We start from the raw sequence: 26,053 nt of genomic DNA on the forward strand, positions 1-26,053 counted from the left end.
AGGAAGCACTAAAAAACCCTGATATATTTGTTTTAAGATCACATTTTGATTGTTATCATTAAATAAGGAGGTGATATGTACAATATAACCAAGTCACCATTGATTTCAAGATAATTAGATTTATAAAGCTCTGTAGTTCCCATCTCTTGGTAGATTGGTGAATCTATTGTTAAGAAAATAGATGGATTATTTTTATATTAACCAAACCTAATGTCTATCTAGGATGGAATGGGGGCTACTCAAATCCTTATTACAATTCATTCTCCTAAATCACATGGCTGGACTTCTGATTCTGGATCTTGGTGGAAATCCAGTGTCACAGAATCCCACCCACAGCTGTGGCAGCAGCAGTCCATGGCAACCTTTCTGTTCTTTGGGTGGCTCCTTGGTCTTCACCATTAATGAATAGCCATAGGAATCCTGAGAACCCTGGAGGGTGACTCCCAAACCTCCTCTGATAGGTTTGCCAACTTCTCAAAATAGGTACCAGTGTTTATAATTCGTGTCATCAATCAAGGATGGCTGTAGTGTTAAAATATCCAGAGTGGTATCAAAGATTGGCCATCAGTACTCTTGGTGGGATGAGGAGATGTAAACTAGTGTTTTCATATCTGAGGTGTCCAATTGAATACTCCCTGGGGTTCACCGATGAATACAGTATATATTACAAACACAAAACCTCCTTTTTATCTGGCTATTAATGTTCTATGGAAAGACTGATGTGCCTTTTAATGACTGATCTCAATTTCATTTCTTCGTCTTGTTTTTTGGCAGGGTGCTCGGGGCTTAGATGGAGAACCTGGGCCTCAAGGTCTTCCTGGTGCACCTGTAAGTAGTTTTCCTTTTACAAGACCCAATGATAGATTATTTAGCAATGATCAGTGATAGATTATTTGCTGTGTGTGTGTGTGTGTGTGTGTGCATGCAAGTGTCTTTTACATGTGAATGATTCAAGTGGTAAAATTGGCAGTAGTTTTTATATTTATTTAAACAAATTTTAATTAAGATAAGCATCACTTCCTTGAATAAAGAGAAATGTTCTTTTGACTTGATATGGGTTTTTTTCACATAGGTGAAGTCAAATTGTTACGTTTTTATGTTTGCTGTGTTTTCCTTTTGTTTTGGCTGCCAGGATGCTTAGAGTCACAGTAACTGTCTCATTTCAGGTTCTTGGGTAATTCTATCCTTTTCTATGATTTCTGATCTCATTATTCTATATTTTGACTGCTATATGTACATGTGTCATTATTATAGGCTGCCTCAGACCTTTTCTAGAAATAAATAAAAAAGCCACCCATTAATAACCACCTTTATCACAGAAAAAGTAGAAAAGGTATAAGAAAAATAGAATTTTCAACTATCAAGCTCTTATGGCCCAATGGGAAAATGTAACTACATTATGCATTACGAGATCCAGCACTGGAGTATGTGGTAGAGGTAATGCATGTAAGAAGAGGATCCTAGAGGCAGGTTGATCTGGAAAGCCGTTCTGGGTGGGAAAGGCAGCAGAGCACAGGTGAGAAGGAACACTGTTGGTGGTGATGGGGTGTGTGTTGTCATAGGGACTGTTACTGCTTGGCTTGGAAAGTTTCTGTTGAGGAGATGAAATTGAATATATAAAGTAGGATCACATTGTGGAGAGTATTTAATGCTAATGTGAGCAATTTGAACTGATCTAGTAGCAATAGGAAGCCATTTGAGGTTTTAGAGTAGTTATGCAATTCAAGAAAAGCTCTAGTTTAGGAAGACACATCCTCTCATCTATTACCCTCTATACCATAAATCAACATTAGCTGGATAATTTTGACAGAAACCGTTATTATTGCCTGGAGAGTGAAATAATATGGAGAAAAGATTGGCAACTGACCCAAACCTCAACCCACCATGATAGTCAATGAGTTTAGCTGATATGTGGACATAGTTACTGATGTTAAGGTTACCTGCAGTATGGATCCAAAGAGCACAGAAGATTTACACATTTAAAATGAAATCAAAGGACATGTGAGTCTTTGTGATCCCTATGGCAATATAAATTTTTAAGACAATGTAATTTTTATAAAAAGATTTCTTGAGCTGGGCATCCATGACAGAGCAAAGCATTGGGGTGAAAGAGCAGTAATAAGGTAATATGGATGGTGTTTTATAGTTTCAAAAGTCTATCAATAAGTAGCTTTTGCTATTTTTAACATTTTATTTTCATACAGGGTGATCAAGGACAGCGAGGACCTCCAGGAGAAATAGGTCCCAGGGGAGATAGAGTGAGTTCAAATTCACGTCAGTCACTAGAGACATTGTGCTGTTTGGTGTCCTCTGCTGATTATGCTTATGTCTTTGATGTGTCCAAAGTGTCGTGATAAATGAGCATGTCTTGTCTGTCCCTTCCCTTCTGCTCTGCAAGGGCCCTCAAGGTTCTAGAGGAATTCCTGGCCTCCCTGGGACCAAAGGTGACACGGTATGTCCTGAGCCAATAGTCATCCACCACATTTTTCCAAGTGATTATTAACTTGTAATAAAACTTTAGAAAATAATGAAGGGAAGAAGAATGCGACTGTTTCTAAGACACAGTGTGTTGCTTTGTGTGTCTTTAGGGCTTGCCAGGTGTGGATGGCCGTGACGGGATACCTGGAATGCCTGGGACAAAGGTAGCTATGTAGCCCTGGCCAAGTGAGCCCAGCATTTCCATTACTACATTACTGGGAGATTTACTCAGCTGGTTTTGGCTTTTTTCCTCCGTTTAGTTTTTTCATCAAGTGTCAACTCAAAAATACTATTAGAATAGTATGTTTGTTTACTTGGTTTTAGGAACTCAGTAGAAATGCCCTGTTGTTGAAAGCAGTTGAAAGAGATTGTGTATTTTGATTAAATTTATGTCCCAAGTCCATCCTCCCCATCCCGTCCCCCGTCCCACCTCACACCGCGCCCCCTCCCCGCCCTGAACTGGATCATATTTTAAAAGTGCACATAAGGTCACCTGTAGGGAATCCTTCTATGCAGAAGCCCTGTGTCCTTTCTTTTCTTGAAAGACTTATTGCAGTTCACACATGTTCGATGATGCAATAAAAACTTCTTTTCTCAGGGTGAGCCAGGGAAGCCTGGGCCTCCTGGTGATGCAGGATTGCAGGGCTTACCTGTGAGTATTTGGGTCTTTAAATGTTTATTGGTTTAGCTACATATTTGGAAAATACGAATTTTAGGGAGAAATAATTTGATAAGTTCTGGGGAAGAAATATGATGCTTTAAGTTTACATTTTTACAGTTTTACATTTTATACTTTTTTCCTGAATAAGGAACTATTTCTCTAATAATTATACTAAGCTTTAATTTGTATTTTGTATTCTTCTTCTCTCTTTAGTTCACTCAATCTTTCTTATCTGTTTACTAATTCTGAGCTGTGGGCCAGGAGCACATACTCCCTCCTCCTTTTCACCAGTTCTGAAGTTCTTGTTAGCAGAGTTGAGTCATAAGAGGCTTGAGAGTATGCTCATGGAACGATGTGAGGTATAAGATACCACTTTTTTGATTGTGTGCTATTTTGAATTATTCGAATTGGCATTTCCCTGCATTGATGTGGCTAGAGGTTAACGTGGATTATACAGATGTATTCTTGGAGACCAATGTTTCAAGGTGATAAAGGGATACTTGGTAATTTGAGGGCTGACCTCAATTTATTATGATATCTGACGTTTTAAAATAATCAGTTAGAGAACAGTAGGACTCCCAATAGTACCAGATTTTAGTTTGAGCCAGCGTTCTCCTACTCTTCCGTTCTTCTACTTCAGGTTTAGCGTTTCAGTAGGTCTTTGTTTTGTAATTCTGTACATGGGATCATGCTGGTAGGAGCTCCCCTTGACTGGATTATAATTTGGAAATTCATGCTTGAAAAATAACTTTAGTTTAGAGGTAGGATTTGCCTAAGGGTATTCAGACTTAACAAGCCAGATAGAGTAAAGCCATTCCTTCTAAACTGTGGGTAGTTCTAGAACCGTTCAGAATTTGGGAATTAGGAAGAATCTCCCTCACACTAAAGCTTTGATGTTGTCATGATTCTCTCAGCCCCTCGGCAGTGTGCAGTGGGCATGGCATCTCACAGATTCTCCGCTGAGGTGATTCAACCCATGTTCTGTGTGTCCTCTTTTAGGGTGTACCTGGGATTCCTGGTGTAAAGGGTGTTGCTGGTGAAAAGGTAAAAGATGAAAACTTTTTAACTAGTACTTTTCTCTGTTTTTTTAATTTTTTCATTAATATGTTTTATCATTTTTAGTATTTCCAACCTTTTATTTTATATTTGATCCTAAAGAGAAATTTAAAAAAAGGCTTTTTTTTAAGGCCTCAAATACTAACCTCTTTCCTAGCTGCAGAAAGAATACTTTGACCAATTGTTGCTGATTAGACTTCTTTACTGGAAGTGTCATCCTTTGTCAGTGCAAAACAGAGACAGTGTTATTGCTCTTTACCACTTAAAATAAGGAAATTATGATTAAGCTATAGAAATTATGTCAGTGAATATTACTAACATGATTTCGCTTAAACTAAAAAGATACTAAACATTTCGTTCTCAGACTGATCAACCAGTGCTTATATTGCAGCAATTAAAAGCAATAGGTGAAGGAAAAATTAAAGGGATAAGATATAGCTTTACTTTAAATAAAAGAGATAACATGGGAGTAACGTAGAATTTGGTCACTACTGGGTTATATTGGCTATAGCTCTCCAGTTTCCGGGGTCCACAGCATCTTCAGCAGAAATGCTCCCTTCCTAAGTGGGCCATGAGAGATTGGTGGTGGAGATGGATCCCCAGACATGTGCTTTCTCTGGAGCTTGCTGGCAGGGTCCTCTCAATAGCAAACCCACCTATTCCTCATGTTCACAGGATTCTTTTTAATTTTAATAGTGTCAGTGTCAGATAAAAGGGCTCCAAGAAGTTTATTGGAGATAGAAATGGTAAATGTAATTAACATTGTGAAGAAAGAAAAATCTTCTTATTCATTTTTTGACATTTGACCTTCATTTTTGAACATTTTTTTTGATACCTTTATTATACTTCTGGGAATAACAGAACAGTATCGTGAATCTAAAGAACTTTAACGTATCCATCAAGAAAGAGATTCTATATCCTCCCAAATTCTCAGTGTGAAATCAGGGAATTAATGCTATTTAGGTGTAAGAAATGCCCAATCTGGGTAAGACAGGTTGATGATTTTGCTTACTTGCTGTCTGAATTACTTCGAATGTCGCATTTTACCTTTAGGGTAACACAGGTGCTCCAGGGAAGCCTGGTAAACTGGGGAATTCAGGCAAACAGGTAAGATGACATGAGTTACCTTTCCTTATGTTATCACCTGTTGTAATCACTCAGCAAAGAATTAGGGAGTGTTAACTTTTTCTTTCCCTGCCTTCCTCATAACAGGGCCAACAGGGGCTGCCAGGAGAGGTGGGACCCCGAGGACCACGGGGGCTTCCTGTGAGTACTCCTTTTCTATAGAACCTTCTGAAGTGCCTTCTCAGGGTTTTGCTGGGTGTCCTTCCAGTCATTTATTCATTTATCCATGAATGCCTTCTCAAGTTTGAGCATGTGCTAGGCGAGAGAGACAGTGAAATGGGAATGCTAGTCATGTATACAATCTGCTTTTTAAAAATTTTTTTAAGTATTTTTAAAAAGCATGAGGACCCTTTTTGCTCTTATCTCATGTTGAAGGAAATATTTCAGTGTGGTTAAAAAAACAACTTTAATGAGCTGTAATTCATATACTATATAATTCAACCATTTAAAGTATACAATTCATTGATTTTTAGCATATTTACAGAATTATGGAATCATTGCCACAGTCAATTTTAAAACCTTTTCATCACCCAAAAAAAAAACCTCCTCTGTGTCCACTTGCAGTCACTCAACATTTCCCCCCAATCCTCTCAGCCCTAGGCAACCACTAATCCACTTTCTGTCTAGATTTGCCTGTTCTGAAAATTTCATATAAATAGAATCATACAGTGTGGGGTTTTTTCAGTGAATGGCTTCCTTCAGCATGTTTCAAGGCTTAGCGATGCTGTAGCATGTATCCCTACTTCATTCTTTTTTATTGCTGACTAATGTTCAATAGTATGGATATACCACCGTTCCTTCATTCTTTCATCCACTGATGGACATTTGGGTTGTTTCCACTTTTTGGCCATTATGAATAATGAAGCTGTGAACATTTTTTCTACAAGTTTTCCTGTGGACACATGTTTTTATTTCTCTTGAGTAGAACACCTAGGAGTGGAATTTCTGGGTCATGTGGTAACTATATTTAATCTTTTGAGAAACTGCCGGACTTCTTTTAGTGTGAGTTTGTAAATGTGTCTATTTTGCAGCCAATACAGCAATGTATATTGTCTCACTAGATACACTTTAACCCTTAGAGAGAAACTGAGTAGGAAATTAAACACTATGCACTTACTGTTGACCATAAAAAATTTTCTCTGGCCTTCAGTTTAAGTTGTTATTTTTAAAAGCTGCTGGGAGGGTGCCTGGGTGGCTCATTCGGTTAAGCGTCTGCCTTCGGCTTAGGTCGTGATCCCAGGGTCCTGGGATCAGTCCCGAGTCAGGCTCCCTGCCTCTCTCTCTCTCTCTGTTTCTCATGAATAAATAAATAAAATCTTAAAAAAAAAAAAAATCTGCTGGGTAACAAAAAGAACTCCAAGTGAGAACACAGAAACATTTCCAAATATTGTTGTTACTTCTTTTAAAGGATTTCATGAGCATGTTGAATGACAATTTCGTTTCAAGGAAGTGAAATATTCCAGGTGTCTTGACATGAGAGGGGAGTTTTTCCACTTCTCACAGGTGTTTGTCAACTGACCTCTATCAGGTGGTTTCCAGAAGTTTCTCTGCAGCCAAAGAAACTAGCTGCTGCTCCTCATTATGCTCCTTGCTGACTCACTGCTCAGTTATTCCTTTCTTCTCTCTTGCTTGAAGCCTGTGAACTTCTAATTAAAATAATTTTTTAATCGACTGCCAAAGCAATGAGTTTATAGCTAGATCATATTCCTAAAACAACGAAGGTGCTACATGACTGGTCCAGAAAGATTTAACAGTGTGGGAGAGGGGCACTGGAACTTTGAGAATGTTGGCTATTAAGTCTAATATTCCCTTTATAGAGCAGGGAACAGTAAAGTTGAAGGGGCACCTGTTGTATGTCTGGTCCATGCACTGAACACAAAAAGTGACACAGTAGAGAGGGATTGGCCCATCATCGGTTAAGTGCCATGGGATGTATAAAGAACTAGAGGCAAGAACTGCAGAAGGAGATGGGGTGGAGGGTGTTTAGTTCTCTCATGTGAGGGGAGGCAGATCTGTTATGCCTATGCAAGCTTTGAGCCTGATTCAGGTTTTGATTTTTGAGTTTCTGTAAATGTCCAGATTCTCTTTGCTCTGATCACTGTGGCTCAAAGCCTTGATGTTCTTCCATCACGTTTTCTATCTCCAATGGGACCTGTTGATTCTACCGCCGCCTTTTTTTAAAGATTTTATTTATTTATTTGAGAGAGAGAGAGAGTGAGCGCAAGCAGGGTGAAGGGCAGAGGGAGAAGCAGACTCCCCACTAAGCAAGGAGCCTGACTCGGGACTCAATTCTGGGACTCCAGGATCGTGACTCGAGCCAAAAACAGACACCTAACTGACTGAGCCACCCACCCAGGGGCCTTCTACCTCCTCCTTTTTAAGGTCTCTTGTATTTGACTCTTCTTTTCTAAGCCCACCTTCACCATCCTGGCTCAGCTCATTAGCTGATGCTTGGATTAACAGATGTCTCCTGATTTGCCTTTCCAGCTTCTTTCCTTCCCCTACCAGTGTTCCCCAACAAAGTACTCCTGGTATGTTGGCTGGGATAGTTCTTCAGTTTCCCGGGATTTCACCCTAGAACTCTAGTAGGGTTCCCCCAGTCATGGTGACAAATAAGAGTGTCAGACACCATGCCAAAGGCCTGGGGAGTGGCCGCGATCCCAGTCCGCACACACTGCCATATTGGTCTGTTCCAAGTACAGCTTCCATCATCACTTCTTTATTTAAAGATCTTCGGTGGATTTCCACTGGCAAGAAAAGGACGTACCAAATCTTAAACTGTCTGTTTATCCTCTGGTTTTACATCTCACTTCTGCCTTGCTCAGAGCCTGTGTTCAAGTCAAGCTGGATTCCATGCTCATTTCCAAATAATCTCTGCACTTCTCAGCCCACCTGTTTTCTTTTGTTACACTCTGCCCTTAGATGGCTTTCTTCCCCATTCTCTGACTCAACAGCCCATGTCCTTTCTTAGATGTAACTGAAATGTTAATTCGACAGTGAAACCATCTCTGATTATGCCCTATCCCCCAGGTAGAAGTGTTCTCTCCTTATTCTGAACCCTGTAACCCAGGGCCCCTTTCGCCCCATGCTGTGGCAACTGCAGGGAAGCAGGGACACCTCTGATCCACCTTTGCATTCTCTACATCTCTTCCCTCAGGGCCTGTCGCAAGGTGGTGCTCAATCAATATTTCTAAAAACGAATTGAATTGGAGGTATAATAAATCTCACTGTGCTGCTTATGTTGGTAATAATTGACTTCTCACCTACTATAAGTTTTACAGAAAAGTGTCATGAGAGGTTGTAAGTATTGAAGTTCTGGAGCAGAGTTTTAACACCAAATCTACTGACAGAAAGATACATTTGTTCTTTCATCTTACATCATTACGTTTAGTTTCATAGATAACTTCACACATTTTCAATGATTCCTCACAAGTTTTATCAGTTTTTCCTGCGAATGTCAAGTTGAAAAGCTGAGTAGAAGGAATGAAAACCTCTTTCTAATGTGTTCTACTAGTGGACCAGGGCTAATTGGAGCATGTCTTTGAAATTAAGTGGTATTCCCCTTTCAAACCATTGTTCTAAGAGCTTTAGCCCCGTGTCACAGCAACACACATTGGAGTTTTTTTGGTCACCTCCAGCAATTACATATGAGCACGTGCCTTTACCAGTTGGATGGTGCTTCTGGCTTTCTTGCTCACACTACTGGTTATACCTGGATCTGGGTGACTCCTGGTTTACAGCAGGAGAATGGCGGCGGTCTTGGACGCCGTGGCTCCTGGTCCATTTCCCTCTTTCAGGCTTCCCAGAACTTGCCAGGGCTTTTGCTGAGTAAGTTGTGTTTGCTCTGCTCTCATGTTTCTGACTGGGATGAGTGCCATGCTGATCTACTTCCAGTTTTCTGAAGATTATACACTCCTGGAGTGAAGAGCCTCTCCCATTTTCTCTTGAGGTCCCACCCCCACCCTATCACCAACAGCTCTGAGCACAGAGGTCCACATATGGTGTGTTGTGGAATGATCGAAACTGCATTCCTGTGCCACCCAGGCCATGGAAAATTATCCCTGTCAATAATCTGTGAAGCAGCTGTGATGGTTATAGATTTTGATCTGCCTCCGTGTGTGAGGGAATATTTAAACCTACACCAGAGAAAAATATAAACTATACAATGCTGTAAAATTGAATAGATTTTAAAAATATCTTTATGACAAACCTAAAAATTATCATTGTGGTAGGACTAATATGATCTTCCAATGTTAATATGAAGATGGGTTTGTAAAAGTAACAATCTGTGAAATCATAATTGATCTTCTGGGTTAATCAGCATCCTTTTTCCCAGAGAGAGGCACTTACGTATATGATTCAGACTAAGTATAATGATTTGTAATTTCTCACTTCTAAAATTAGCATGGTACTAAGAATAATGTTCATTCTTCAACTAGTTAGCATTTTGGGTAATCAGGCAAATACAACCACCATCACAATCTAGAGCACAATGCAATAAAATCTAAATTTCTTTTTTTTGCAAAATACTTATGACAACACAAGTATAATGAAGTAGATTTTTTCTGTGATATTTTAGAAGTCTAGTATTTCCATTTGAAAAGGAAGACTTCCAGATGGAATTATTTGTCTGTATTTATTGAAATGAGTTTTGCAAAATATCTCTCAGTACTTGTTTATAAAGAAGGTGCCTTTTTGGGGTGGCTCAGTCAGTTAAGTGTCTGACTCTTGATTTTGGCTCAAGTCATAATCTCAGGGTTGTGAGATTGAGCCCCACATCAGGCTCCGCACTGGGTGTGGAGCCTGCTTGGGATTCTCTCCCTCTTTCCCTGCCCCGCCCCCCTCCCGCTCTCTAAAAAAAAAAGAAGACGATTCTTCTTGGTGATCAATGGTCTTGACAGAAACTGGAGAAATGAGGACTAGGGACTTTTTTTTTTTTTCCCAAGAGCAACTTGTACTTTTAAAGAAACTTGGGAGATTTGAAAGGCAAAGAACATTTAATTAAACAGATTAAAATACTTAATTTTGACTGATTTCTATAGTTCTTGGGTAAAACCTTGGATAAAAATAACTAATGCTCTCATAGTGCTTACTCTAGCCACGTACTGTTCTAAGTGCTTTATGTATCTATTTAGTACTTTCAAAAACCCTATGAGATTGGTATTGTTTTTATCCCCACTCTACAGGTGAGGAAACTGAGGCACAGAGAGGAGAAGTTGCGGGGCTGGAGTTGGCTGGGGCCAACATGGTGGAGCCTGGTTTCAGACCTGGCAGTGGGGCTCAGTGCCCTCAGCTTCATCTCCACCCTCCAGTGCCTCAACGGCTCAAGTCAAGGCTCTGCAGGATGGTATTTATTTGAAGTTAGCTTGCCCAATTCTAAAAGTACAAGGCATATTTAGCAAACTTTAAATTTTGGTGTTTATGGAATTTTCGTAGTGAGCATTTAACAAGAGTCTAAAGTAAAGCTGGTGAAGACAAACAAACACAACATAAACCCAAACAGATTCCTGGGTCTGACCTCAAAATCACAGAATAAGAATCTAGGGGAGAGGGGGGAAGATAGGAGGAAGAACAAGGAGATGGAGTGTGGAAGACATCTAGTGAAATATATTTCTAAAACACTCTTTGGGGGATTCTGATGCACAGCCAGAGTTGGGAATCACTGGTAGAGGGTCTGCAACTTTTTTAAGGCCTCGAGTGGCTTCTTATGTAGGGAGTGGTTGGCAGATGTGTGTGAACATGCTGGAGATATATATATGGTGGCACAGAGCGTCTGAGAGGGAAAAAAAGCCTTTTATTATGGTCCTCATATTTTTAATGGTAGGATTTTGCCTTTTTTCCTGGTTCCTTACAATTCTTTTGTTACAGATCATAACTCTTGTTGTCACGGGGCTCATAAATCTTAGCTACTGGGCAGAAAAGCCATATCCCTACCAGTTTCCCTTGTCCACATCTGAGAATATGGTTATACCACAGCTGTTGAAACATAGGAGATTTACCATTTATAAGTTTAGCACACCTGGGGTTACAAGGTCATGGCTAATTGCTCCCTACAACATGTGTTCAGTTTAACCTATGTTTTTAGAGATGACTATTTATATCTCGGTTCATGTTCACACTTCATGAACACTTCATGTTCATCTTACTTACATGTTTTTAGAATACATAGAAATCATAGGAATGGCCATCAGAAAATCTTGTCCTAACACTTTATTCGTAACTGCTTGGTCATTGTTGTGAAAATCAACATTACCTTTTTCAACCTTGAGGTGATTTCTATAGAAATACCTACATTTAAAATGGCCAAAAATTTATAGGATGAAAGAGAAAAAAAAAAAAGAGGAACACATTCTGTCTGTTTGTGTACTAACAGAGGAGTAAATGCTTGTAATTTTACTGACCTGTGCATGCTGGGCTCTCTTGGGAACAGAAGGTCAGCAGAATAGGCTCCACTGGGGTTCTGAGCCATTCATATGTGTTACCAAGGGCCTGCCAGTGGTTGGAAAACACTTACAAATTGACTAATAGGAGCTCATGAAAGAGAAAATAAGTACCAGCAGAGAAAATCTTTGTCTTTGGCAAAATAATCCCAACAAAAGAGAAATGAAAAGTCACACAGTCCTTTAACTTAGCCCTTTAGTTTGTGAAAGAGAAAAAAAGTACATCAATCATCTTTCTTTTGGCATAATGATGCATGTATTTAGAAGTGAATACTTGAGAGTTTGTTCGGAGGTTCTAACGGGAGTGCAACTACTCGTATACCCTTGACCGAAGAACAGTTTTGTATATATATATAATATATATATATGTATATATATGTACATATATATATGGTTTTGTATATATATAATATATATATGTGTATATATATACACATATATATATATATATAAAAGAAGTGAATACTTGAGGTTGTGCCAAGAACTGCTTTCCCCTTCTGATATCATTAATTAGTTTTCCCACCAATGACTGTTAATTATATTGTGAATTAAAGTCATGTTAGCCCAATGACATTTCGGATCTTCATCATGATGCAGTTCAGAAATTATTTGAAAATGCCAACAGAGCAGATATACTGAAGAAAATCTGTCTTGAACTTTCAAGTGCTGGGCTAAATTAATGGGGTAGAACCCAATCTTTATATTAATAGATGGATAGAAGAATCTATCACAGTGGCTGGTTTTCATCTAGTCTTACATCTTTCCAGTGCCCATCCTCATAGGCCTGCCTCAGGCTTCTAAGCCGCTCACAAGGGTTAAGGGCCAATGTATCATCCAAACTTACATATTAGACAGGTTGCTTATATAAAATTTTTTGAAAACTATTTAAGAGCATTTCATTTAAATCACCTATAAGTCATTTGAGACAACTGCCACTTAAGTGTAGCTCAAAGCTAGAGACTTGTAATTTGGCAAATATTACTTAATCCTTTAAAGAAACTGAAAATTCAGGATTATGGACCTTGACACTTGGTTCAACTTAGAGATAAATGAATAGCATATGGGCCAGATCAGGATAATCTTAGCAGGAGCATTTATAAATATCAAGAATTAATATGAAGTTGTCATGTCATTTTAAAGTAAAATGAACTCAAAAGACTACTTTCATTTTTATATACACTATCCAGGAGATGTGATTATTTATCCAATAACCTTGTGTTCAGTTTAGTTGAATATGAGTTAGAAATAAAACAAGCTTTTATCAGACTGCATAAGACTGTATGAGGTTCTTGGGGAAAGAAATTGAAGAATTCATGTGTCTCCTTTTCTCAAAGGGCTTAGAGTTTCAAATAAAGAATTGAAATTGGCTCACAAAATGAAATGTTGCTTTCGGTGTATTTTCATTATAAATTATACTTTCCAAAGTTTATTTAATCTTTTAAGACATGTTTAGAACAAGAATGAGTAGAACAAAGAGTTTTGTATGTTAGAAACTTTGTAAATTTCTATTATCTCTGTCTTTTTGAAGTCGCATTAGTAATTTAAAGGCAAACATCCCCGTCCTGTTTCTCTTTTTTTTTTTTCCATTCTTGTGCAGTTCAAGATCCTTTGCTAGATGCTGCTTTAATATGTACTGTGGACCAGAAATTTACCGTGTTTTAGGCATTAGGTGGAATTCAAAATTGATGTACCTAATACCTCAAGAACACACACTCTAATGAGAGGATAAAACATGTACACAGATAACCATAATATAAGTTACATTGTGATTCAGATGCTGGAAATTACTAATTGTCATTTCACATAGATGTAGCAGACATCGTTTTTATCTAATGGGCCATAGTCACAAGGAACAACATGACCACATTCACCGAAGGATAAACACTGGGGAGGCTGGGGGCATTTTACAGAAAGGTCTCTGCCTTCAGTCGAAGATGGGGAGAATACTTTGATGACTTTTATATTTAAACAAAAACCTAAGTAGAGTGTTGTTTTACTGACATAGTAATTAAGCATTTGAGTTTTGGCAAACTAGCCAGTTGACGGTCATGTTTGTGTTTTTCCAGGGCAGTAGAGGAGAAATAGGACCAGTGGGACCCCCAGGACTACCAGGTAAACTGGTAAGTAATATTTCCAGCCTCCAGAAGTTTATTTGCTTTATATAAAACACAATACATTTAAAAAAATAAGCAAGGAGAGAAAAACAATGTACAAAGGGTGACTTAATCATCTGTACTTGATTTCTATTGTTATGTGAACACGTGAAAATGTAAATGGGAAATTTCAAGTTATACCTAGGATACCCTCCGAGGGTATTTTAATCAGTGTGGTTTGCAGCATACATTTTGAAACCAGGAGAAACGTGAAGTGCTACACTTGGCCTCTGGTGGTTCTTGGAATTGAAGAGAAGTGGGCGTGAGCGCTGCCTTTTACTTCTTGAGCCCTGCTTGTTTACACAGCCAGAGAAGCAGCACCATTGCAGGGACTCCACTGAAAGAGCCCACTGTTGGCAAGGGTGCAAACCCAGGAACTGAGGACCTCCGAGGTGGGACCAAGCGGGTGGAGGGACTGGCCTATTTTTTTCCCCGGAGAGCCTGGGAGAGAGGCAGATTTGAGGAGCAGAGTTAAACCAACGACAGCGCATTTATTTTAGACGAGAGTCCACACACCCAAGGTTGTGTCTGCCTCGTGTGACTGCAGTGTCGTGCTAACAGCGATTCTGGAGACCCCGTGTTTGTTTTTCAGGGTTCTCCTGGTAGTCCTGGCCTCCCTGGCTTGCCTGGCCCCCCTGGCCTTCCTGGAATGAAAGGTGACAGGGTAAGATATCTACCCCCCCCCCAAAAGTTTCTTATTTGGAAGGATGAGTTTTACTATATTGAGAAACCAAGCTTGCTTTCGGCACAGTGGAGATTTTTATAGCAATTATCATGAACAGCTATCAAGAAAGGTATCCTGAATTAGTGAGAGTTGAGATTAAGGAGCAAAAAAAAAAAAAAAAAAATATATATATATATATATATATATATATATATATAATAATTTATCAGAAGGAAAATACAAAAGTTGAGAAAAGTAAAAATGCCAGTTGTAATCATAGTTCCTGTTTAGTTTTAAATTTACATTCCTACCAGTCCAATTTTATGTGGATGTGATCAGAGAGCACTCCGAGTTGCCAGCTTTTGGACAACTGTCAGTTTCTCCAGGCCTTACCTGGCTGTTGTTAGGTTGTCGTCCTGATTTTTTTTTTTTTAAGTAAGCTCCATGCCCAGCCTGGAGCCCTGTTGTTAGGTTGTGGGGAGAGGAGCAAGTCCTCATCTGTCACATTATTCATACTTGCCCTTATCTACCAGCCTGAGGAGGGAAGTTGGTTCATTTGAAATTATAGTATTGAACATCTCAAAATACTGAAAAGGTATTATGTTTTATTCGTTACAGGGAGTAGTCGGTGAGCCGGGTCCAAAGGGTGGACAGGTAGGTCCTATCAGGAGAGTATGAAATGCAGTCCGTGATGTGCATGGAGGTGCCTCACCAGCAGGGGGCACTGGCTGGTTTATGGGTGTGAGTAAAAGGACAGAGGCTCGGGGCGCCTGGGTGGCTCAGTTGGTTAAGCGACTGCCTTTGGCTCAGGTCATGATCCTGGAGTCCCGGGATCGAGTCCCACATCGGGCTCCCTGCTCGGCAGGGAGTCTGCTTCTCCCTCTGACCCTCCTCCCTCTCATGTTCTCTGTCTCTCATTCTCTCTCTCGCAAATAAATAAAATCTTAAAAAAAAAAAAAAAAAAAAAATTTAAAAAAAAAAAAAAAAAAAAAAAGGACGGAGGCTAGCAGTGTTTCTCAATTGTGCTTCATAGTGTGTGAAAGCTAGAGTTTAGTTTGGTCTGTAACCTTATCTACTGCTTTAATAGGCTGGAGCTGATGATTGCTCTGCCTCCAAGATGACACATTGAAAAGAGTGTCCCTTGCTCTCATTCACCAGATTGGTTTACTTGTGACCGATGGAGCCTTCTAGAGCCGCATCATCATATTTTGAGTTTTTCTGTATCAAGACCTTAACAAATAAAGTGTGAACGTGAATTAGAGTTAGTCCTTTTTCTGGGTTCCTTTTTCTACAGTGAAAGCCTTTTTTCAAGGATTACCTAATTATAAAATTGCTGGATACAATCATTAATCCTTAACTTTAGAAGAAACTCAACCTCACCTGCTATCTTTTCTCTAGGCTCTGTTCTATTTTTGACTAGCCACTGACAGCTAGATTGAAAAGCCATTGAGGGCATTTTGTATTTCTGCATGATCTGGTGGGCACCGTGGGCACTTAGGAATGCTTATCAATGTTGACGGGTTAAAACTGAGACAAGGGACTAAGAATTCAAAAATGTGACTTTTAATTTTAATTTTTAGGGTTCGTCTGGTGAAGAAGGTGAAGCAGGAGAAAGGGGTGAACTTGTAAGACATTTTGTTTTGGTTAATGATGAGCCTTACTGATTTCTAACTGTACTAGAAACATAATTTTTCTTTTTCTCTGATACTGTCATCCTTGCTGACTTCTTCAGCGGCTATGGTGTTTTTATATAAACTAATGAATGACTCCCCAAGACTGCAGCCAAGTTCAAGTAAAGCAGAGGGTAAACATCCCAAAATTGATAGCCCAGGCCTTAAGCCTTTGGAGAACAAAGTGTTCTCTTATAGGTGGTGACTTTCTTGTGGCTTTATACCTAGACATTCAAAGTGATTCTTAGATGACTATAGAAAGTCTATGAATAGTGCCTATCATGGAAACAAAATGATTTTATTATAGCCAGAAAGCCGTGGCTCACAAGTTTGACCATGGGTACTTTCCGTAGTCTAAAACCTTCCAAAGAAGTGACCTCCATCTCCAGAGGATGCTGCTGCTAAATCTCCAGGAAGGCAGCAAGAATGAGAAAAAATTTTCTTTACTGCCAGAACTGCTACATCTGTGGGCTCATCTTTGTGGTTTTGACACAATCTAACATGACCTAATGTGGAAACTTACATTTGGTCCTTTGGAGTGGTGATAGATTTCTCATAAAATAGTTCCAGAGAGCACTTAGTGCAGAAAAAAAATTCTTGTAATGTTGTTTTATTCAGATTTTCAGGATTTAGAGCTAATATTAATGTAACATCTGAATTAGGCAAAGCTCTCTAGTAAGTAAATTTGAAAAGAATTATTTTAATTTTATTTTCTGTTAAAATTTTTCATTTTATGGGCTAAGCGGATGTTTTAAATCATTGTTTTGTGGTGGAGATGAACTGATGTGCTTGACCTTGAGCTGAATTCATATCTAGAATTAGGGGTGAGAGATTTATGCATAAAATCAGGCATATTTGGTTTGATAGACTTTTCCAGATGAGTTTTGGAATACTGTTAGAGTTTCAAAAATGAAGTCATCAGGTTTAAATGTCCACTATATTTTAAAACAGCATGCTAGTTTAATGTCTTTTGACTTACACATTTTAATTCTCAACACCTAGCATTTTAGATCTGGTTGGAGCCTAGTAGAGCTCCGATTCGACCACATTATTTAACAGATAAGTTAGTCAAAAGCTAGGAGGTTACAAAGCTCAGAAAGTAGCAGAACTGGGACTAGAATCCAAATTTTGAATCTCATGTTTTTCTGCAGTGCCAGAGTTCATCTCTTCATGGTTTTCTGTAGATTTCAGCAACACAATAACCTATTAAATGTTTTGAGTAAACTATCAAACGTGAATGCATGGTTCTAACATAATTTTGTTTTATTGATTTAGGGAGAGATAGGATTACCTGGGCCAAAGGGATCTGTAAGTACAATGAACAATAATGGTATAAAAAAAATAAAAATACCAATAAAGCCATAGAAAATGCAATGCTCTGCTTTATGAAATCACTATAAAATTAAATTCTTAAAGGACTTACCTTCAAGGAAATTAATGTCTAAATTTATTCTTTAAGTAATGGATTCATCCAAAGGTGGGGGGAACCACCTCACAACAGTGTAAATGGATCTGCCTTTTGAATTAATCCACTCTAAAGGAAGTTTTTTATCATAAGTAGCTCAATGAGTAGTATACATAGTAATTTCTTTCACAAATGGGTCATTTTAAAAGAACTGACTTGTCCTTTGTGGTGACTGACAAGAGTATAAATGAATTTCACTGGCACTCATGCCATTGCAAATATTTCAGTAATTTTATTAATCTCCTGTGTGTTCTAGTTGGGGAAGTAACATAAAGTCATAATGCATCAGAAAATTTAATAGACAATTATTAAAGCTAGAAAATGATCATCTCATTCAATTCATCATTTTACAGAAACTAAACTGATCTCCTTAGAGATTAGATGTATTCAGAATTATAGAACCAATAATAGAACCAATTATTAGAACAAAATTAATAGAATCAAGTATAGAACCAAGTAGAGAACCAGCAAACCTGGGATGATTCACTAATTTGAAAGGAATGCACATTTAATACAATAAGAAATTTAGGAGAGTATAAGGGAAAAGATGAAGCTCAGACCTTAACCTCAAAGGCCACCACCACTAGCTTCCATTTAATCTTTTAGTCCTTCCTGTTTCTAGAATCTTCTCCACTCTTCTCTGTCCCTATACAACACATTATCCTCATAGCAGCCAGTGCCATCTAGAGAAAAATATAAAGCCCACTCTTTATCCCTCCTCTGCATAAGCCCTTCAGGAATGACATTTGATAGAATAAAATCAGACTCTTAGCAAAATATATAAAGTCTTTGATGAAGTGGTCTCTGCCTTGCCAACCTCATCTCTAGCTATCTGGAACTTCATCTGTTTGCAATTGTTTTTACTTGGCATGCTATTTAATGCCTTGTGCTGTTCTCCTAGCCTGGAACACTCTTCCTCTTTCCTTAGAAGAGCTACCTCCTACTTAGGCATGTAGCCCGATCCTCAGCTCAACTTTCCCCCCGGAGGACACCCCTCCCCCCCAGACTTGGTTGCAGTGCCAGCCCTGGGCTCTTCACATGCCCCTGAGATGGAAACTATTATGTTGTATTAACTCACCTGTTTACACACACTCTCCAAACACCGTTGACAGTCTCAAGCTTTAAGTAACATCTTTACACCTAAGAATCTTTGACAGAAATGGTTTAGGATTGAGAAAAAAATGTGAAGAGTAAACCTTGATAGGATTTGATAATAGAAATCCTACCTCACTATCTAGAAATAACCGGTAATGTTCAATGGTAAGAATTTGTTGTAAAAGGAAAAAGTGAATGAACAATGCAGTGGTCAAAATGAGTTAATTTCATTTAAATTTGGGTATATTACTAGGAATTAACTCTTGATTTATCACCTCCCCTTCCTCCGCCTCTCTCTTCTCTGCCACTACCCACCTAATTCTGATGCAGCTGAAGTGTGTTGTCCCAGAGTCAAGGAGACACACTTCCACTTTGCTCGGTGATCTCAGCAGAGACAACCCTGATAAGTAGGTGAAGTCTGCACCTCCCGTTTCTACTTCAGTATACCACTCAATTGAGGAATTCTTTCCAGAGCCCGGGGGCCCTTGAGCTCTCCTGGCCATGTTGGCCCTTGATCCCTTCATCGAAAATGTCCTGTCCCATGTTGTAGCAGTATTTCAGACGTTGTCAACAAGATGATAGACTCTCATTTGGCCTCCTTTGTTTTCTGCCAGTTCTTTAGTGCACTTCCAAATCCATTTTGGCGTCTCCTCAGGGTTGTTTTAGAAGTTGCTGTAGTTTTATACTGTAGTCATCTGACAGCTCTGAACCCTCCACAGCACATCCTTAGCTCTCTCTCTTGAAACTGTCTTTCAGGAAGTCTTTTAGGCCATAATTTCTTCATAGAAGCAATTTTGACAAGTTGACTTAGATGAGTATCAATTTTTCTGCCTAAAGAAAGATTGGAAAAAGTATAGGCGCTGAGCTTTATTCAGAGGCATCTAGTGAAAGCCCTGCCTCATCACCTTCTTCCCTTCAGCTTAAAACATCTGACCGTTTGAAAGAGTTAACTTTTTTTTATTATGTTATGTTAATCACCATACATTACATCATTAACTTTTGATGTAGTGTTCCATGATTCATTGTTTGCATATAACACCCAGTGCTCCATGCAGAACGTGCCCTCTTTAATACCCATCACCAGGCTAACCCATCCTCCCAACCCCCTCCCCTCTAGAACCCTCAGTTTGTTTCTACATAAATGTTGCATATGAAAAAGCAGAGTTAAGTCCTTCATGAACTTCATTTTGAGCCCTAGCAGTCCCTTATTGCCTCCTGTCCTTTTATCTTCTCATTCTTATTCTATAAACAATGGCACATTGTAACTACTATGCCATAAATTCTACCAGAGGTAGTTTAACCGAAAGTGAATTAATTTAGCTTTGTTTTAAAGCAGTTATTGTAGATGGGGACTTTTAAAAATGTTTTTAGTGGTCTGCTTTCAGGAAAAAAAAATCTGGTATATGCTTTTGTGCTAAGGAAACAGTTGGTTTATTTTTTTAACTTCTTTAATATTTAGATTTTTAACTTCCTCAAGACTTAGATAAATTATGGACTCACTCTTTTTGTTCCAGTATTTTAAATGTATTCATTTTAACTGCAGCATTTTAAATGTATTTAGTTAATGTTAGTATTTTATAATTCCTGGATACATCTGCTTCAAATTCTCCTGAGTGTTATAAAGCTAAATAACTTATGTCCTTGGAAATATCTTTATTTTATGCTTTCTGTATTGGTGATATACAAAGTAACATGTCTTGTATGAACTCAGTGGCCTTTTTGTGGCCAGAAAAAGTGCACAAGTCTTATTAAAAATGAACTTGTTCTTAGGAAGTGGCTTAAAGTATAAAGAATGTAGTTTAAAAATGCATTATTTCAATTAACATTTTGAAATAATAACTATACCAAAAAGAAAGATTTTGAAAAACTTTACTTGAACTGGAATTCTCAGAGACTGTGGCATTCTGTGTCTTTACCTTGAGAATTTGTAACCTCTGAACAAACATCTCTTGGGAGACAGAATGTAAAATTTCACGTAAGTCTTGTATTAATATTAAGCAGACACATGACTTGTGGATAGCCCTGGTTTTATAATGTGCCATTTTGTTCTAGGTGGGTAACCCTGGGGAGCCCGGCTTGAGGGGGCCCGAAGGAAGTCGGGGGCTTCCTGGCATTGAAGGACCAAGAGGACCCCCTGGACCACGAGGCGTGCAGGGAGAGCAGGGTGCCACTGGCCTGCCTGGCATCCAGGGCCTTCCAGTGAGTGGTGGGCAGTCCCCAGGGTTTCCCTTTGGAGACTCCAGCTCACAGCCCAGGAGGGGGGCTGGGAGCCAGGCTAGCCCAGACACCAGCTCCTTAGCAGTATGGGAGAGTTCTCCTGTAAATCCAGCCACTTGGCCACTTGCTGAGTCTGTCAGGTTACCATTTAACAATGTCTTCTTTATGGTTCTGTGTATAAACCATCTTTTTTTTTTTTTTCCCCGTCTCAGGGTAGAGCACCGACAGATCAGCACATTAAGCAGGTTTGCATGAGAGTCATGCAAGGTAAATAAATCATAGTCTTGACTTTTGGTGTGCTTTAAAGGTGGGAGATTTTGAATAATATTATATTAATTGTTTCATCTAATTTTTTTGCCACAGAATAGCTTATAGCCTCAAAGAAAATTTTTATCTTTCTAGGTTAGCCCATTTTTTTTTTAAAGATTCATTTATTTTAGAGAGAGAGAGAGAGAAAGAGAGTGAGTACGCGAGCCAGTGGGGGGAAGGGGCAGGGAAAGGGAGAGAAAGTCTTAAGTAGACTCCCCACTGAGCAGGGAGCCCAGCACGGCACTCATCTCATGATCCTGAGATCACAACCCTGAGATCACGACCTGAGCCAAAACCAAGAGTCAGACGCTTAACCAACTGAGCCACCCAGGCGCCCCTGGGTTAGCCTATTTTTGTTCTTGGTTTTGTTTTTTGCCAAGGAGGTTAATTTACAAGAAAGCACACACACAAACACACACAAGCTCCCCCGCCCACCCTTTGGAACACAGATTCTCAGGTATCTTTCCCCTCCTTAACATCCTACCACATAGTGTGTCCCTGGCACTGACCCTGGCTCTCTCTGTAGCTTATATGTGAAGTAACTGACAGTCTTCATGCCCATAAGAAGCATAAGGACATTATCTCTACCCATGTATCATGTATATAGAAAACCAATAACTAGTATTTTACCAAAATGGGTGATATATTTTTACATTTGTTAACCTTTATCTAAATTCATTAGCTATAGCAATTGCTATATACCTGTTTTAGAATTGGTCTAGTTCTAAAATCACATAGAAAAGGAAGAAATTGGGGAGACTGGAACTGGGGAGATCCTGTAACTTTGGGGCCTTCTAACAAATAATTACTTTATTCTAGTTGGAACCAATTCCGTCATGATAAATACTCTTCTTTTGCAAGCTCATGAGATAGTCTAATTTGTCTGGTAGACTTGTAGAGTTTTCCAGAATGAAATTGTCACTTCTATATTTGAAGGCCAATATAAGTCTCTTTATGGCAGACATTTAATCTTGAAAGGATATTTCAATTTTAAACGTTATATCCCTAGAAAATTATAATTTTATGCTAACTCTTACGTAAGGCAAACTAGAATGCTCACATTTAACAATTTTAAAATGTTCGTTAGAAATTTGTTTCCAATTCATAATCTCCTTCACACCTTTAAAAAATATTACACTGGCATATTTCCCTTAGAGTATTTCCATAGGAAAGGTTTCTTGCTCTTCATGGTTTCAGTGGATGATTCTTAATCTATTTAATGGTTCCTGAAAAAGCCCACACAGTTATTAATTTTTAAGACAGACTGTGAACATTCCCAAGAAGCGGGCTATTTTTAATGTCTGTTGTCTATTCCAAGCATGAAAAAACTTTTGAGAGGGGAATTTATAAGAAGTTGTGAATGCTCAGGATATTTTAGGTCACTTAATATCTTCAGACTGAAAATGTGGGGCTAGGTCTCAAATACTCTCTTAATACTAATTCTGGACAATGTCCTTGGCTTTTAAAAAGCTTTGGGACATCCACTTCTCCCTCTGTTAAGAAACTCATTTTCTTCCCGTCCTGGGTTTTCAGATAACCAGCTGGGACTCAGGTGACAGACTCATCCTTTTAGAACACTACTCACCTGAAAGCTTTGCTCTGTGTGTGTGTGTGTGTGTGTGTGTGTGTGTGTGTGTGATCCCCCTGCCCTTGTCTCACAACAGCAGGACCAAATATATCCCAAAAGAGCTGAATAAAACAGGACCAGGGAAGCTTCTTGGCAGAAAGTCCATGGAAAGATGATCTAACTCTATTCACTTCCCACCACGAATTTTGAAGCTCTGGTGACACATTTAGAAAAAAAGACACTTGAAATAACCCCCCCCCTTTTTTTTTCATTTGAATCACTTTCATGTTTCTGACTTCTCTGGGCTGTTTTGTTTATTATCTTTTAGAACATCTTGCTGAGATGGCTGCTAGTCTCAAGCGACCGGACTCAGGGGCGTCTGGCCTCCCTGGGAGGCCTGGACCCCCCGGTCCCCCGGGACCACCTGGAGAGAATGGGTTCCCAGGCCAGATGGGACTTCGTGGCCTCCCAGGCATTAAAGGCCCCCCTGGTGCTCTTGGTTTGAGGGGGCCTAAAGGTAAGCCATTTTGCCCATCCTTTTTCAGATGTATCCACACATCCTGCCAAGCTCCAGATATCCTTTGAGACAAGGAGACGTATCATTCTCTTGAACCGTGATGATGGGAAAGATCAAAAAACTATTATACGACATCCTCTTGACCTTGCTGTGTGGCAACAAGAGACCAAAACCTAGAATTAAGGTCCCTTGATTTTCAGTACTGATCTTTTCCAGTTACCCTCTGCCTCAATCATAGTTCAAAATAAACTTTACAGGATCTCGTAAAGGATCATTCAGCCTTTTTTTTGAGACTCGAAAATCATTGTGGAGCTCTTCTAAGATGGCAGCCAGCCTTAGAACATTTGTATCCGTTACTTAAACTAACAACATTTGTTAGCAGGTCAGAAGACATAAATTCTATGAATTGAGGCTGCCTCCCTCTTCTTTGAAAAAGTGACATTGGATATTTAGTTTTGATGGATTTTTTTCAGCTCAGAAGTACAATCGAACTTTTTTCCTTCTTTAACATGTGAGGGAATGTGAGAAAGTTTGTTTCTTCCCCTTTTATTGAAAGCAAGTGTTTTGCCAAAAAAAAAAAGTGTTGTGAGTGTGTTAGGTATTCAGCAGGCCCTGCGGAAGGACTGGTTGCCTCAGATGGTGTTTACTAGTTGAGGTGAGTATGTCAGCGTGGGGTGGGTGTGTGTCCTGGATCATTTACAGAGAGCGCTAAACAAAATGAGGAATTTCTATATCTTGGCGAGTGACTCTAGGGAGCTTCAGAAAGATGTGGGGCTTCAGAAACAAGAGAGGGGCTTTTTTTTTTTTTAATGGTGGTGCTCCAATTAGGGATAAATATTGTGGTGTGAAGGGTCAGAGGCCAAGCAAGCTGCCATTTTGGATCTATAAATGAATTGCTGATGTATTTGGCTAACTTCACTTTCAGCTGAAACAATTTTGTTAATTATATTTGTTTTTTGTTTTTTTTGGCATGTGCATTGCCGTATGTGAAAAAATGAGCCCTAATTGGAGCTTCTTGTGAGGCTGGCCCAATTTCCAAGCTCTCAGAGGCTGGACAAAATCAAATATGGAGAGAGCTCAGAGCTCATCTTAAAGAGAACCGAGTATTTTCTTTGAAAGGATCACATCGCCACCCATCTTTGTCCTGATTTTAGCTCCTGGTTCAGGAACTCACGAGTAGGTCCTCCCTCTGTGCTTAGTCCCCATTCATTCTGTTCACAATTTCTAAGAAACTCTGCTGCCTCCAGTGGGTTGTTGACGTCCTTGTTTCTGTGGCACCAGAGCCCACCGTGACTCCTCAGTCCTTCTTGTTAGTTCCCTTCAGACAGTGGTTCCGAGACAGCCGGTACCCGGAGGCTGGAGTGTCTGCACCACCAGGGACCCTGTCTGGGATACAGATTCCCCAGCCCGCTCCGGTCCCACTGATCCGAGACTCTGCAGGTGGGGCCCAGCAGTCTGTGTTCTAACAAGCCTCCAGCTGAATCTGATGCTGCTAAATGCACCATGTAAAGCAGTCACCCATTTTCCTGCTGAAAAGGAACACCTTGTAGGGGCTATAGAAATCACAGCCCTCTGTTTTCTTTGGCTAAAAGGAAGTCTTCATACGTGGGGCACAACTTAACTTTGAGTTAGTAAGAGAACTCGCCTGAAGTCCCATTTCATGTTCTAAGAAGTAAGAACGTCGATGTCTACTTGCTATGCTGGTAGAGACTGCCTAAAGCCGCGTTTCTCAGCCTGGGGCGCACCGTGGAATCATCTGGGGAGCTTTAAACACTGTCCACGGCTCAATCCCATTCCCAGAGATTCTGACTTAATAGGTCTGAGCAGCAGGATTTAAAAACATTCCCATGTGATTTTAATATACAACCAGGGTTGGGAACAACAGGAAACAAAGGTGAAATGTTCAGGAAGCTTCCTGGGAAGCTCCTAGCAGCACTGAATTTTCAGTGGCTGTGTTGGGCTGACTAGGATCTAGCAGATGAACCTTATTTTGAAGGAGAGAAAAATATATTTCTGTATTTGGAACCCAGAAAATGCCCCTGGCACAGAGTTTATTCATCAAGCATAGTTTGATTGTATAAGGGACTTCCCCCTAATGCTTCTTCAGTATTTATGACATAGTCCATAATCTAGAAAAGATATAGTCTTTTTTCTTTTCTCTAAAGGACTTTTTCTGCCCACCCTCCTCCATCCGTTTATTATCACTGGGTTCTTTTAAAGCAGCATCTTCTCTGTTTTACTTCTTGAAATTTGGGGTGTGGGAAGAAAGGAGTACTATCCTTGGATTTAAATCAGTGCTGTCACAAATTTGGAAATGTATGATTCCAGGTAACCGGACTTGACCTTTCTTGTTCTACCACATACATTATAACAGTAATATTTAATTGAAAACATATAATGTCCCACTAGTCAAAGGTTACAGATCAGTTCTTCTTGGAGAACAAATACTCCAGCATTTGAAACTTAAATGTTCAGCCAGTTTGAGAAGAGATGTATTTCAGTGTCACCTGTTGCCTTTTTCCCATGCCTAATAAAGGGGTAGTCTGAGTCTTTCTCACCATATTACTTTAAGAGTCTTTTCCCAAGGAAATTACTACATAAATAATGAACAAATAAATTTTACTAAAGCTTTTAGC

At 39.4% G+C, this 26,053-nt stretch overlaps 1 protein-coding gene across 1 annotated transcript in view; it reads left to right on the forward strand.

The window, feature by feature from the left end:
- The window catches only part of COL9A1 (collagen type IX alpha 1 chain), an 83,466-nt gene that overhangs the window by 45,016 nt on the left and 12,397 nt on the right, over window positions 1-26,053 (forward strand). Inside the window, exons 21-36 of the mRNA XM_032410140.1 lie at window positions 775-828; window positions 2,205-2,258; window positions 2,399-2,452; window positions 2,589-2,642; window positions 3,077-3,130; window positions 4,139-4,183; window positions 5,249-5,302; window positions 5,408-5,461; window positions 13,827-13,880; window positions 14,506-14,577; window positions 15,196-15,231; window positions 16,158-16,202; window positions 17,523-17,555; window positions 20,860-21,006; window positions 21,237-21,291; window positions 23,229-23,417. Coding sequence (XP_032266031.1) covers window positions 775-828; window positions 2,205-2,258; window positions 2,399-2,452; window positions 2,589-2,642; window positions 3,077-3,130; window positions 4,139-4,183; window positions 5,249-5,302; window positions 5,408-5,461; window positions 13,827-13,880; window positions 14,506-14,577; window positions 15,196-15,231; window positions 16,158-16,202; window positions 17,523-17,555; window positions 20,860-21,006; window positions 21,237-21,291; window positions 23,229-23,417 — 1,054 coding nt within the window. The remainder of the gene's footprint in view (window positions 1-774; window positions 829-2,204; window positions 2,259-2,398; window positions 2,453-2,588; window positions 2,643-3,076; window positions 3,131-4,138; window positions 4,184-5,248; window positions 5,303-5,407; window positions 5,462-13,826; window positions 13,881-14,505; window positions 14,578-15,195; window positions 15,232-16,157; window positions 16,203-17,522; window positions 17,556-20,859; window positions 21,007-21,236; window positions 21,292-23,228; window positions 23,418-26,053) is intronic.

This window comes from Phoca vitulina, unplaced genomic scaffold (genome assembly GCF_004348235.1).
Source record: "Phoca vitulina isolate PV1807 unplaced genomic scaffold, GSC_HSeal_1.0 scaffold11, whole genome shotgun sequence".
NCBI lineage: Eukaryota > Metazoa > Chordata > Mammalia > Carnivora > Phocidae > Phoca > Phoca vitulina.